This window comes from Myiozetetes cayanensis, unplaced genomic scaffold (assembly GCF_022539395.1).
Source record: "Myiozetetes cayanensis isolate MyiCay16 unplaced genomic scaffold, myiCay2020 scf16, whole genome shotgun sequence".
NCBI lineage: Eukaryota > Metazoa > Chordata > Aves > Passeriformes > Tyrannidae > Myiozetetes > Myiozetetes cayanensis.
This window is the reverse complement of record NW_026087270.1, coordinates 870123-884866: the sequence shown is the minus strand read 5'-3', so window position 1 is coordinate 884866 and position 14744 is coordinate 870123. Positions and strand designations below refer to the sequence as shown.

General features: G+C 47.6%; 2 protein-coding genes across 4 annotated transcripts in view; one reads left to right on the top strand and one right to left on the bottom strand.

Moving 5' to 3' along the window:
* The first annotated feature begins 2795 nt into the window (after window positions 1-2795).
* CEBPG (CCAAT enhancer binding protein gamma) lies at window positions 2796-9047 on the top strand. 2 transcript variants are annotated; one of them, XM_050311626.1, is made up of 2 exons: window positions 2796-2882; window positions 7002-9047. In XM_050311626.1, the coding sequence occupies exon 2, from the start codon at window positions 7112-7114 to the stop codon at window positions 7562-7564; it is 453 nt and encodes a 150-aa protein (XP_050167583.1). In that variant the 5' UTR covers window positions 2796-2882; window positions 7002-7111; the 3' UTR covers window positions 7565-9047. The 2 variants fall into 2 exon arrangements, with proteins under 2 accessions (XP_050167583.1, XP_050167584.1); XM_050311627.1 differs by lacking the exon at window positions 2796-2882 and adding an exon at window positions 4548-6336.
* A 3452-nt stretch (window positions 9048-12499) lies between these two features.
* Window positions 12500-14744, bottom strand: part of PEPD (peptidase D) — a 134417-nt gene continuing 132172 nt past the window's right edge. For both annotated transcript variants that reach the window (XM_050311623.1, XM_050311624.1), the window contains one exon: window positions 12500-13175. In XM_050311623.1, coding sequence (XP_050167580.1) covers window positions 13026-13175 — 150 coding nt within the window. In that variant the 3' untranslated portion in view covers window positions 12500-13025. The remainder of the gene's footprint in view (window positions 13176-14744) is intronic.

Below are 14744 nucleotides of genomic sequence, written 5' to 3'. Positions count from 1 at the left end.
TCCATGAGGGAAATAGAGGCAAACAACCAAATGCTTACAGGAAAACATATTTTTCAGTGTGGAGGGCTGTAGTCTAGGGAGTCTGTAGGGTTTTTATTTTAGGACAAGGAAATAATTGCTCACAAAGACAGAGGTTGACACCTGTAAACAATGGAATCAGATGGAACAGAAATCATTGCATTGGCAACAAAATAAATTTTCACTCCCTAAGTGGAAGGCTGCAGAGAACTTCTTAATGTTTTCCTAAGTGCTAAAGGAACATACTGAGTGGGCAATAAACAGGGTCATTTGCCCAAACAGGCTCTTCCCTTTACACCTTCTGACCCCATTCCCACAGTTTCTATTTGCTCAATTGCCTTTCTGCCCCTGACTGGGAATTGCTGTAGATTACTTGAAGATGCTGAATATCGGGCTAATCTTTTTTTCCAGGACTAAAGTCTTTAAAGACTGGACTATGCACATGAAAATAAGCTACTATGACAGTGTTATCTGCAGTCAGATAGGTGGACTGTTGCTGTAGGAACACATGCAGAATCCCAGTGAGAAGGACCCCATCCCAGCAGGGACCAGCCTGCTCCTGACACCCGACCCCAGAGCTACTGCTGCTCTCACACAACTTGCATATGAGCAGGCAAAGGGTGTATTTCAATGCCACATCCCAGTTGTCAATATATTTCTGTGCTTACTTTTTAGATCACTTCCATCATATTCTATTTTTACTGTAACACTGCGGGGAAAAAACACAAAACAAAACAAAACAAGAAATCCTGCAAACACTGAAGTACACTGTGTGATGGTTCCTGGGAACAGGACACAATGCCAGCCAGGCACTGGAGGGTCTTACGTGCAGGGAATTATGTGTGAGCTTTAAATGCTTAAAATAATCACACTCTATGAGAATAAGTCCATCTGCATTTTATTTTCTTGAGCTATCTCGGATGATTAATGAATGAATGGTCACAAAGTGCTCTAAAATCCTAGGAAAGCATGCTAAGAGCACATACTTACTTAACTGTTGTGAGCAAAGGATAATGTTTAATGCTTACCTGGAATTTCACTGTAGCTATATAGATGGATGAGTCATTGTTACAGAAAATGCAACAATTTCAACTGAGAAACAGAAAACCATTAGAGAAGTTAAAGCAAATGCTTGATGACTGATGAGGAAAAGTATCTTCATGGTAAATGAGCTGAGTCAAACTGTTTGTCCAGACTAACCCTCAGAATTCTTCTGCAAATGTGGTTTACTTTCCACAGGGCTTTACAAAACAAAAACAAAACCCCTCCACAACATCAGCCAGCCATAAAAATGGCAAGTACAAATAATTATATCTATATTTCTGAGCTCTGTAACTGTGTTTACAAATCTAATTCTCCTCAGGACTTTTGCAGACAGAAGACATTTCCCAAGCAGTTCTATGTCCTAAACCAGAGTACCATGGATTGGTACTGCATTAAAGCCCCCCCACTTTTCCAACACTATTGTTTTCACTGTCTGCACAGCTAGACTTATTCAAAACTCATTCAAAGCCTACCTTATAAAGCCATGGTTTTCAGGCCTGCCCACTGCAAATACACACAGCTGTGTATTGGAGTGTGCATTTCCCACTGAGGGAGCTGCAAACACACCCTGCGCACACAGCAGCTTGAGACTCGAGCATGTATGTGTGTGTGTGTGTGTATTTATACTGCATATGCTTGTTTAGGCAGAACTAAGGTGATGTAAACCGAAGTGTCTGGCAAATACCAAGGGCAGAAAGAATTCTCCTCCACAAAGGGTGATGTGTTTTATAATAACAAACATACCAGTGAAATGGTGCATGATCTTCTTACGATATTTAGCTCCATGATCCAGATGTCTCCTAATCTGCCAGAGGGGTAATAGTAAGTGTGAAAAGGAAAATTAACCAACAGTCTATGAAATTTAGAAATTTGGCATAACTTATTGTCAAGAGAACTGATGAATTTTATTTGGTGTCTCAGGTATTGCTTCCTCTGTATCTCACAACATCCCAGAGGGACAAACCACACTGCAGCTAGATCGAGATGGGAATACACCACCAGGTGCTAATTAACAGCCCGGGAGCAATTAGGAGATGCCCAATCAGCGCAGCAACACAACACCACCTACTTCGGTGCCCATGGGCACTGCCCGTTCCGTGCCGGGCACCCCGGGGACACCCGGGCCGTGCCTCCCGCGGGGACACCGGGACCGGCTCCCCGTGTGGACTCCTCGGGCTCGGCCGGGGACGGAGCCGGCAGTGTCCTGATCCACCGCGGGGACACCGACCCCACAGCGGCGTCTGGGCACCGCCCGGGCCCTGGCACGGCACGGCCCGGCTCATCACAGCCCGGCCCGGCTCATCGCAGCCCAGCCCGGCTCATCAGCCCGGCCCGGCCCGACTCAGCTCAGCAGAGCCCAGTCTGGCTCGGCTCGGCTCAGCTCAGGACAGGACAGGACGGCACGGCACGACACAGCTCAGCTCAGCCCGGCGCGGTTCGGGACGGGACGGCCCAGCCCGGCCTAGCTCAGCTCAGCTAGGCTCGGCTTGGGTAGGCTCGGCCCAGCTCAGCACGGCCCGGCTAGGCTAGGCTCAGTTCGGCATAGCTCGGCTAGGCTAGGCTAGCCTAGGCTCATTTCAGCCCGGCTCGGCTCGGCTAGGCTAGGCTCGGCTCGGCCCATCCCGGCCCATCCCGGGCCGCGCTCTGAGCTCCGCCCCCGGCGGCGCGCGCGGCCCCGCCCCCTGCCGGCCGTGCTGTCAGCCAATGGCCGCGGCGGTTGCATCACCCGGCGGGGCGGGGCGGGGCGGGGCGCGCGCGGTGTCGCAATCGCCGCTCGCGCACGGACGGAGCGCGGCCCGGCCCGGCCCCTCCCGGCCCAGGTAAGAGCGGGGGGGACGCGGGGCCGCCCCGGGACCTCGCGCTCCGCTCCCCGCACTCACACATCCCCGCACTCACCCCCCGCACTCACTCACACACCCCCGCACGCCCCGGGCCCCGCGCCGCGCCCCGCGGGCCGCCGGCCGGCCCCGCTCCCCTCCCCTCCCCTCCCCGCCCGTCCCCTCCCCCGGTGAAGTCACGGCTAGGCAGCCTCGCCGGGAGCCCCGCGCGGGCGGGGCAGGAGCGGGGCAGGAGCGGGGCAGGAGCGGGGCGCGGCCCCGCCGGGCCGGGCGGGGGTCCCGGGGCGGCTCCGGGGCCGGGCGGGCCTGGGGCGGGGGGCCCAGCGCGGGGTCCGGGGGTCCCCGCGCGGTTTTACAGCCCCGGCCGAGAGTTTCCAAAGGCACCCTCGGCCCACAGCCGGCAGGGACGGCAGGCGCGGCTCGGGGACAGCTCGGGGACACTCCCGGGCCGCCCCGGGACTGTGAACACTGATAGCGTGCAGAACTGTCGGATTCAAGGAGTTGGATCGTCGGTAAAGGTCGCTGTGTCGTTTTAATTGGAAAGACAGAGTCTTTCAATCCTTCCTCGACTGGGTGAGGGTTGTGATTCTGCTCGCATTAAAATACACGCTCCGGGTGTTCCGAGCACGGGCTGTTGAGGATGTTGGGAGGGCATTTTTTTTTTAGAACGCGTCAGTTAAAAATGCGGATTCTGAGGTAAATGCGGGATGTTGTCAACTACGGCAAGAGATGGTGGGTTTGGGCTGCCTTGACTCAAAAGTTGTTGCCCAGCCCTCGGTACATGAGGGTGAGCATCGACTCCAGCAAACATGCCTGGGAGAGTGAAGCACACAGCGGTGGGCCCTCCCAGATGCGTGCCTGGAGCTTTGTGCCCCTGTCCTTTGTACAGGGTGAGTGGAATTGAGAGTCAGATCCCCCTGGGATATTCCTACTCAAGAGAAGGGAGGGCACCTACTGCTGCTCAGGTTGGGACCGATTTTGCATTAGACAAGACAGCTCTGAGTGAATCCGTGCAATAAAGTCATCCTGACTAATGATCAGAATCAGCACAGTCCCATCGCAGAAAAGGAGCAGAGAGAAACACTTTTGTATTTCTTGCTGCCAAGTGAAAAAAACCCAAACTGATTTAATTAACAAAACACATCTTTTGGGGTTTTTTTTTTGCCAAAACAAACATTTGGAAGTTTAATTTCTTTTATTTTTTTTTTTTGTGTGTGTGTGAAAGCAAAGATAATAAAGGCCTTCATTTGGTGGGGAGTCTGTGGTCCCTGAGGAGCAGTGTCAGACAGTAAGAAACATCTTTCTGTCTGAGGAGACACCTCTGAGTTACCAGCTATTTTGCTGTAGTGGGTGGCCAGTTGGTGTCTTGGGTGGCCAGTTGGTGGCCCAAGGAGGGAACCAGGCAGTTCTAACTGGCCACTGGAAACACTACCATGTGCTGGGTGGAACCAGCCTAGGGCTGTTGCTGAGCTGAAGCTAATGAGCAGCTTTATGGGAACAAGATGCTGGGGAACTGAGCTGGCTCTCCAAGGAGCTGCCTCCTGCTGTGCTGGGCTGTCACCCACTCACCTCCTCCTGCTGTGCTGGGCTGTCACCCACTCACCTCCTCCTGCTGTGCTGGGCTGTCACCCACTCACGGGGCACCAACCTGTGTGGGAGGAGTGGAGCAGCTGCCTTTGTGTTGCACAGGGTCCAAGAAATTGGAGATCTACCTGCCTCCCCACCTTCTTGGCCTCTCCATGTCCTTTACCTTACCCTTCTTGAGAGTCCCCTGTGTACATCTCATACCTGCTGCCTTTAAATCTCCTCGCAGTGTTTGCTGAAGGATGCCCCATAGCACCTGTCACTGTCCAGGATATCCTCCTGACACCTGGTAATAGGCATCCAGCCTCCAAATAATTAGGGGGAAAAGCTAGTTTCAAGCCTCAACTATGAGCACTGCTGTAAATCTGTGATGCAGTACAGTTAGTGCTACCTGATTTGCAATATTCATTGGAGCAGGACAGGAATCCAGGTGTCATCTCTCCTAGGTCATCAGGCCAGAAAAGAGCACATCTCACTCAAGAAATACTTATTTAACACAAAACAGATTAGTTGCAGTGGGAAGGAATTGAGGGAGAGCTGTTCTAGCAGGGCTAGAGTGCTTGCTTGAGAGGTGTGACACGGATTTATCTTGTCTGCTCATATCCATGTACTGCCCAACTAAAATACTCCATTAAAATTTGGTTTAATGGAACAAATAATTTGTCCACTGAATCACAAGGAAATTTGATAGAGATCGGAAGGGGATGTTAAAGCAATATTAAATAGCTACTAAATATCAGTAGTCTGCAGAGGAGTAGCACATGGAACCTGCTGATGTGAAGAAACTTGTTCCATGTCAGGTGGGGTGCCCTTGGGGGCAAGAGTCACCCCTTCCTCCATAGTATCTCATGAAGCACAAAAAGCAGATCATGGGAATGGTGTGGGTTACTTAACTGGACTGTCCAGGTGAACTTAGCAAGCACTGTAATGTTGAAACAGAGGGGACAAGAAGGCATTCTGTCTGACTTTGAGAGGGTGCCAGAAATCTACTCAGAGGCAACCTAGGAGAGCTGCATACTGTTTGAGGGTTGCAGAAATCCAGTATTTTAAAATAAAGTGCAGACAAGAGGAGCACACGCTTACAGCTTGACTAAAAACGTCTGTGCAGTTACACAGGCACAGCTGCTACAACTGGCCCTGCCAGTCTGGTGTTTGTGCACGGTAACGTCTTGTTAGCTGTGCGTTCAGTGTAACTGCTGAACCAGATTGCTTATTCAGTCAGTCGGAGACTGAAACGGGGTTTGTAAAAGTTGCTTAAGGAGTTGAAATTGGGACAATATTAAATTCAAAGGTATTGGGCATCATGTATTTAGATTCAGCTATACAGATGGCAGGAAGAGTTGATGGTCTCCTTCTGCCCTGCAGTAGGAAAATGAAAAGATTTCTTGATGGGTGTACTCATACATCTTCACTTAACAAGTGAGAAGACTTCTGGGTGACAGAGAATGGTAATTTTGAGTAACATTTAAGCCAAACTTACAGGGCTTTTCCATGAATGTTACTGAACCACACTCGAGCTGCATCTCATTCTGGCTCCTTCATTGTGGAGGAAAATACACAATTGATGCATGCAGTCAGACTTTACCCTGTTTGTTTAACCTTGTTTGGCTGGTCACCGAGGGCTTTTCACTGCAGCCACAGGCGGGTGTTCCAGGAGCTTAGGACCATCCTGTCGCCCTTCCCCTCTTCTCTCCCAGTCCTTTAGGAAGTCATCCCGTGAGATGGGAAGAGAAGGGGACCAGCTGTTAGCCTTGCCAGGGCCACGTCCCTGCAGCAGCTGTGGTGGAGTCCTCCTTGTGCCACCAGTAGGGCCGGGAGCAGGCTGGCACAGCAGCGGGAGGACGTGAGTCAGGTGAGAGGATGTCTTGCTCGTCAGGCCAGTTTGTCTGCTGGAAAGGAGAGTGGACAGTGACCAGTGCACAGGCTACAGCAGGGAACCATATTTGGTGGAGGAGTCATCATCTTCAAAAGCAAGTGCTGTAGGACAGTTCAGGAATGGTGGACAGGCTGAGCACCCTCGCTCCAGAGAAAGGAGACCAGGGAGGACCTTGAGTGGGGATACATCCAGAGGGACAGTCTGAAGAGGACAAGGATCAAGTACCCCTGTTGGTCAAGAGTCAGGCTGTTAATAGGTTTAAGCCACAGAAGGAAAACTCCAGTCTGAAAACTAAGAAAATGATATAACTGGAGGAAAAGTTAGACAGTGGAACATGTTGCCAAGACAGAGGTTGTGAAACTGGAGATATTTGAGGCTAGGCTAGACACCCATCCATCAGGGATGGCTTTGGAATAACAGAGAACAATTCAAACAGCTTGACTAGATGACCCAGTAATAGTCCCTTCCAATCCAAATACGTTTGAGAGGCTTCAGAAATGTAGTTGGCAGCTTGTCCATTTCCAGCACTGTTGTGATGTGTCAGTGTCAGATACACATCGCTGGCTTTAGCATGAGGTACCGATGGTACAAGATTGTAGCTGAAGCCAGCACCTTTAATAGCATTTGTTTTTCCATACTAGGTTCATCTTGCCGTTAATCCATGTGAAGATCTGTTGGAAACACCTTCAAGAAACAGCAGAGTTTTCAGTCTCCTAATAAATCCTGTTGTGTCCAAGAACAGGCTGTCCAAATGAGCAAGACATCCCAACAGAACACCACTACAGATGCGAACGGCGTAAGTGTGATTCACACCCCAGCACACACCAGTGGTTTGCAGCAGGTTCCCCAGCTGGTGCCAGTTAGTCCTGGTGGTGGAGGCAAAGCTGTGCCTCCCAGCAAACAGGGAAAGAAAAATTCCTTTGTGGATAGAAACAGCGATGAGTATCGTCAGCGCCGAGAGCGAAACAACATGGCAGTGAAAAAGAGCCGGTTAAAAAGCAAGCAGAAAGCACAAGACACACTGCAGAGGGTCAACCAGCTCAAAGAAGAAAATGAACGTTTAGAGGCAAAAATTAAGCTCCTGACCAAGGAGCTGAGTGTACTGAAAGACTTGTTCCTCGAGCACGCACACAATTTTGCAGACAATGTGCAACCTGTTGGCACTGAAACCACCACAGCAAACCCAGAGAGCAGTGGACAGTAGACACGGCAACCTTGGGAAACGAACTCTTGAGGCGCAGCAACCAAGCAAAAACTGTTCCTTTAACCATTGTTTTGTGGAGATTTTTCTTCTTTTAGATTTAACACTGAAGATTTGTAACAATTAAACCAGAAACTGGTTAGGGTATTTGCTTTAAATATTTTTCTCTTCGAGGATTTAAGCAGGTCTGAATTCATAGCCAACAAGGGGCGTCGTATTGAGCAGATAACATTTTCACTGAAATGCTTCCTTACCATCTTAAGAGTTTGCACAATGGGAGGAATCCAGCAGGATGGCTCACTGTAGTATCAGAAACTCATCATTGGACAAAATGCCCTTTAAATACCTGTTAGTGTATTTAAGCCCTTAATTTTCTCCATGACATACTGCAAAGTGCAAAGGCCGTGGAGGGTATTTCCTTCCCCATGTGGTGGACTATTTTAAATCTGTAGAGCAAGTCCTATGAGGCACCACGTGGGTCCCTCCTGCCCAGTTATAGTTAGTGGGGAGGGTGTAGTAGTAGTGAGCTGGGATGCTTACTGATGTTTTCTAGAGAAATAACAATATGCTGTGACGATATGTACAGGCAGTTGGCTTCCAAGCGCTCCTGAGTCTGAAGCATCATGTACAAGAGGCAAAGCAGCACACTGACAAAGCCTTTTAGTTAAGCTTGTGTTCACATTATTCACAGAGTGACTGGGGCCTTAGAAGGACAAGAGTTTGTTTTCAGAAAATGTCAAAATGCTACCAAAAAACTGCGCCCTGCAAAATTTCATTCTTGCTGGGGTGGAGGTTTCAGGGAGAACAAAATGTGCAGCTTGGCTAAGCAGCATCTGTTCAGCCAGAGTGTATGGATCACTGCTTAATCTTACAGAAATTTACCATGATTGTAAACCTAAACGGCCCTAGTATGACTAACTGATTCAGTGGAATTTCTACAGCCATCATACAGTTGTGTGAAGGAATATCTTCGGTCTTCTTTTATTTTCATAAAGGTTTTTCTATAGCAACTTTTTTATTGCTACTGCTAAGTCTTTGCTATGATCCATAACGCAGTGGTATGTGCTGTACTGAAGATTTAAACAAAGTAAAGCAGGACCTTTGATGTAACTTTAATTTATTTTCATTTTTAAATATTTCATTGATGGTATGGTTGGTTTACATTTAACCTGTGTGTCTCGCTAGCAGATTACCAGACCGTCTTAATTTCCCTCTTGCACTACCTTTTTCCATAGATTATTTTGTAGGATGCTTGTTTGCTTTGTACTTAGGAAAAAACTTGGATGTTATCTCTATAAAGATGCTGTTAGAAAATGAAACCTTGAAAAGTTCGTTTTGAATTTAAACTTTTAATACACGTGGAAAACTTAAGGATTGTTTTGGATTATGATAGTCTTTTTACAGAGATATGTTTTTTTCATTCTAGCTGCAGCTTAAGTTGGTAGGGTTGAAGTACCAGAAGCTAATAAAAACCTTTTGCTTCTAGTGCTGGCCTCATTTTTCCTGTCCCTTGTCTACGTCCCTCAAGTGCAGAGTTGCTCAGTTCACACAGAAAATCAGTGCTCTGTTCCTGTCTTGCACTCAGGTTCCTGCTCCATGGAAGCAATCCCAAACTCACGACAGTTTTGTCTGAATGTGCACCTCTGGTGGAAAGGCCAGAGCTTTCCAAACTTGCTCAGCATAACACCCTTTCTGTTATTTTGTTGCCACTCCACAAGTCTTGTTTGCATCAACGGAGAAGGCATTTGGGAAAACATGATAGTGACAGCATAAAATATCATAACATTGTCTCCCCCGCTTGTCATCTCTGTGAACTGGGACTGTGTGGCCCTGGTGTCCTGAAGTTGGTTTGCCAGGCCAGTGTGGGGTCCTCCCCTAAGAGTCAGAACTCCACATCTCCAGGATTTGGTTCAGATTTTGGTGAAACGGATTTCTTAGATCTCTTCTGAGTGGGAGTAATACTTTTTCTGGACAGTGACTTCTCCACCTGTTACTCCTGAGAGCTCTGATTCCACTTCCTTATTGTTTAAAACCAAACCACTGAGTTATGAAAAGTCATTTGTTTGCAAAATGACATTTCTGGCTCAGCAGCCTCTGCTCTGGCTTTGTTTGCCCATGTTGTGGTTTAAACCCAGCTGGAAATTAAGCCCCAGGCAGCTGCTCCCTCCCTCAGGTGAGAGGGACAAAAGGCTCTCCCGGGCTGGGATAACAATTTACGGGAAGCAGCAGTGAGGTAGAAAAATGAGCAGTACCAGCAACACCAGCAAGGCCAGCAGTGTAAAACAGAGGGTGGTACCAGCAAAAGGCTCAGGGTGTCCAACCCAACATCAGTTTATTACTCCAAACCAAAACAGCTCTGAGGAGCAAAGGCACTTTGTACCAAGGTGCAGTGACAGCAAAGGGCCTCAGTGTCACCCCTCTGCTGCAAGGCACAGAACACCCACACCCAGGGGACTTGCACAGTTCTCTCTTCCTAAAGAAATAAATACATCTACACAAGAAAATTTCAGGTAAGGTTTTCCTCTTGACACGTGGTTTTTAACTACAGTCTGTGACAGAATACAGTGCCTGACACTACAAGAACGGGTGTTACAGCACCAGGAAACCTTATTCCCATTTTCTCACTGTGCCACTAAGGGAAGGGGTCCCACAAGCACTGGGAGCTCTACCCCTTTAACTACACCCTGCAGCTGCAGCAGTGTAACTGCGTGGCACGTGAGTCCAGATGTGCCCAGCCCCACCGAGCTGAAGCAATTCGCTGGACCAATTTACATGTATCAGTTCAGAAGTGCTCAGAAAACACTCAGACTTGCTCAGCATAACACCCTTTCTGGTTTTTTGGTGCCACTCTACAAGTCTTGTTTGCATCAAGGGAGAAGGCATTAGGGAAAACATGATAGTGACAGCATAAAATATCATAACATTGTCGAAAAAAACTTGCCATAACCAGTGTTTTTACCCCACTAATACATTTAAAGTGTTATTAAATATCACTTTGCCTTTTTTTGTAATGGTTTATCCCCCTTCCACCCCCCCCCCCCTTTTAATTTAGAAAAAAGGTTAATTCACTTTTTGCTGAAGTGGATAAAAATTACCATAATTACAGAACAGACATCTGGAAGGAAGGATGAAATTTATATCCACCAAGTTCGTGGGCCTGATTATGAAGGAAAATGAGAGAGGGTGCACCATCCCAGACCGAAACACATGCACATCTCGGGCAGGCAGAACTCGAGCTGTTTCCTGAGCCAGCGCTGCCCCCGGCCCGGGGCTGGGTCTGTGTGCTGGAACATGTGGAGGCAGGACCGGTTCTGGCTCCTGCCGCTCCCCGGGCTGTTCGACCTGTTCTGCAGCAGCAGAGCCCGGCGTTTGCCAAGATTAATCACAGGCAGGGAAAGGCCTGTTAACTACACTGGGGTTATGGCTCAGTTGAAACAATTCCAAAGCTCCCTTTTTTTTGAAAATCTGTGAAGTGTTACTATAAAATGGTAACTGCTCTTGAAGCCGAGCAAGAGCAGGTTTCGGAATGCCCAAAGCAGTGAGCCATCCCCTGGGTGTGTTCAGAGCACGGCTGTGGAGGGAACAAGGCTGAGCCTGTGAGCACTGCCTTGCACTGAAAAAAAAAAGAGTTTTAGGGCAATGCCAGAGCAGTCTCTGGGGTCTTGCATCTGCAAAGCTACCAAAGTAAAGCCTGATGTCCTCTGTGCAGGTGCTACATTTCAGAGGTTGAAGGCTTCACCACATCAGGAAGCACCAGCACAGAGGCACGTACAAGCTGCTGATCTCACACCCTCCCCTCCTCACCTCTTCCCCTTCACAGTCAAGAATTCCTACAGATCAATGCCAAGAAACCTCTAAAAAAATGTAAATAGGCTTATTTGTTAGTTGAGTGACATTAAACATAAAGAGTGAAGTCCTCTGGATTGTTTCACAATATGTTTCTTTGGTCTCCAACATGCAGTTTCCCATTCAGCAATGGGTCACCAAGCTGTTAGGAATAAAGAGCAGGTTCTTGTCACACAGATCAACCCAGTTAGCAAAAAGAGCTCTCTGCAGAGCAACACATTTGACAATTTTAAAGCAAATTATTTCAGACCTAAATCCAGTTGGGGGCGGGGGCACAAAGGCAGCAACACAGTAGTTTCGGACACCGTCCAAGCTCCTGTCGTGTTGTGCACCCCATGTGAGACAGGCACTTGCAGGCACCCAGAAGCTCACAGCAGGTCCCATCACCCACGTGCCAGCTCCCTGGAGTGAGCAGCAGAACTGAGATGTCTCACCCAGATGCTGAGATGAGTGAGCTGATCCCTTCAGAGGGAAAATCCTCGTCTGGCAAGCGGTAACACCCAGAAAGGCCCTGACACTGCTGTGGCTTTGCAGTCAAACTGTGCCTTGAAGACTGAGCAGGAGTTTTATGTAGTTACAGCAACTACATTTTATGATGCAAGAAATGCATTTACTGTCCTGCAGATTGATGAATACCTACAGTAAAGAAAGGCTTCTCTGCATAATTTAAAGTAATTTAAATTTTGCAAGAATGGAAAGTAATTTTGATCACTATTAATATGTTTGTAATGTATCCAAATGAAATTTATATTATTTAATTCTGAACCAGCTAACACTGAACAGTTAAAAATAACTCTATCATGCTGCACAGCATATGCTGCTGAATGACCCTGAGCCCTGCAGCAAAGATATTCTCTTCCTGCAGTTTCTAAGGGTTGTGAACACCGTAGCAATCTATGTTTTCAAGGAACAAATAAGTGGACAAATCTAATAAGCATGGGGCTGTGTGTGAAGGATCACCCACTACCCAGGGCAGAAAACTCTGCCTAGTGAAGGGCCAAAGTTTGCAGAGCACAAACTGGTAGTGGGGTCAGATAAAGAAGCAGGAACTGGAGCAGAAGAGTATAATGATCACAAAGTTGTCAACATAAATGATGCCAAGGTGAATTTTAATAAAAGTTTGATTCTGTTTACTCCATGGATACTGAAATAAGATCTGTAAGAAAAATAGTGCCATTATGTTCACTGAGAACAACTGATTTTTTTCTTCTGGTTTTCACAGTACTTGTGATGAAATTTAAAAAAGGACTTGAGTACTACAATTGCTGACAGCTTTCAGCATTTGGTATTTTAGAGTCCCAATCATCAACATTCAGATTTAATTGCAAGAAAAGTCTGAGTTGAGATGTGACAGAAGTACAAGCCCCACTGATAAAGCAGCAGGGTTATTTAGGTGGCACTTGGTCATGTAAACTGCAAACTGCAAGCAGCAGCAGCAGAGTTGCCTGGTATCAAGTGCTGAAGCCTTCTGCCTTTGTTTTTAGTGAATGAATTATTCCAGGTAATTGCCTGCCTGCCTCTCTTGCTATTAAGAATTGGATTCACTTTATTTTATATGCTGCAGCATCGAATCAGAACGATGACTGATTAGTTGAGGCAGTAAATATCATCCTGGAGTTTACTGCTTTTGGCTGGAGAGGCAGTCAAACGACTTGGCACTGCCTTGGCCTTCTGCCATGAAAGCCTCTATTTCCTCCACAGTACGTGGGACACACGTGAGCAGCTCCATTCCAGTGGCTGTCACCGCGATGTCATCCTCGATCCGGACCTGTCACAGAGAGCACACGGTTACGGGGCAGTCCAGCTGGGGGAGAGGCACATCAGGCAGCAGGAGCACAAGGGGTGTCTCAGTCTGCGGCGCAGAGCAACGTCCTGCAGACACTGGAAGTGCCTGGCACCACCAGTACCTTGGCACAGGGCTCTGCAGGCTCCAACACCGGCCCCTGCCACCCTCCTGGGGTCACACAGGCTTGGGGGTGACCCCTCAGGTGTCTCAGGCGGTGCCTCTGGGCACAGCAGGGACAGGCTGAGCGAGATGCTGCAACAGGGAGCTGCAATGTGGGGCCAATAAATCTCAACCCCCTGACATCAGGAGCAGCAAAAGGAACATTCTCCCCTCGATTTGCCTCCAGCATTGCTAGCACATGGCTTGCTAGGGACTGTGCCTCCTGATGCCCACAGTGCCTGTTCTCAAAGCTGTCCTGTTCTGCGCTGCTCTTTGCACTTAAACATGTCTCTAAACACAATAAACTTTTAAACTTTCAACATGAAATAGCATGTAGCTGATATTCCAAACATCGAATTTTGAGCTGATGAGAAAGTCCTAAGCAGGTCAGACATTCCTTTTAAAATACAACCACTACATTTCAACTCATGGAAGGAAAAAGCAGATCCTCTCAGTTTTCCAGCTCTTGTTCTTGTTCTGAAAAGCATGCTCCATTTCTGTTTGACTCTAATCTCTTCTTACCAGTAAATGTGCCTACACAGCCATTCCCGTTATCTTATCAGAAAAATGTTGCTAAGTCTCTAAGCTGCAATAAAAGCAATTTTAGTAAGGTGTAAATCCAAGAGAACACAAACCCGGGGTACTCCCACCTTACAGTTGCTTTAATTGTTTCTGACCTCTTGACATTTTCAACTAAAAATAAAGCTGGTTAACATTTGTACTTCTGATTGCAAAATAATCCGTTTGTTCAAACAAAGTGAGTCATCCAGTCCTTATTAAACTGTTTAATGATGTCTTTGCCAGATTATTGCTTTTACTTGGTATCAAGTTAAGTGTATTATAAAGCAGAATTAAATAAACGAACTCCATTGAGTTCACACATTTGCTTTGGACAGCTGACTCTGCCTACACAGAGAGCCTTTTCCTGAGCACTGCCAGCTTCACAAACCTTCCCCTGCTTTAGCTGAAGTTTCCCAGTGTGTCTGCTACTGAGACACATCAGCTAAAATTCATCTGCTTAACTGGTAAAATCAGCAAAAAAAAAAAAAGTGAAAAATATAGTTTGTTTTTTTCAGTTCAACATTTCATGCTTTCACTGATACCTCAGCACTCTTTGGGAGGATGGACTGACTTGAAAGCAGAGCAGATGAAAGCCTGACAATGATGGGGAAGAACAAGTGGGACAAGGTGTCTGTCCATGCTGTACTCCATCTAGGCCACAAGAGAAAATCAGGATGGAGAAGGAGCTGGAAAACAGAGTGATGAAAGAGACCAGGGAAAGGAAGGTACAGTGAGGATTGACAAATAATGGACAATTATTCCATTGGGGCTGGAATGATGGGGAGAGATAGGGCTGGCTAAGGAGTCCAGGAAGGGAGATCCTGGTGGAGA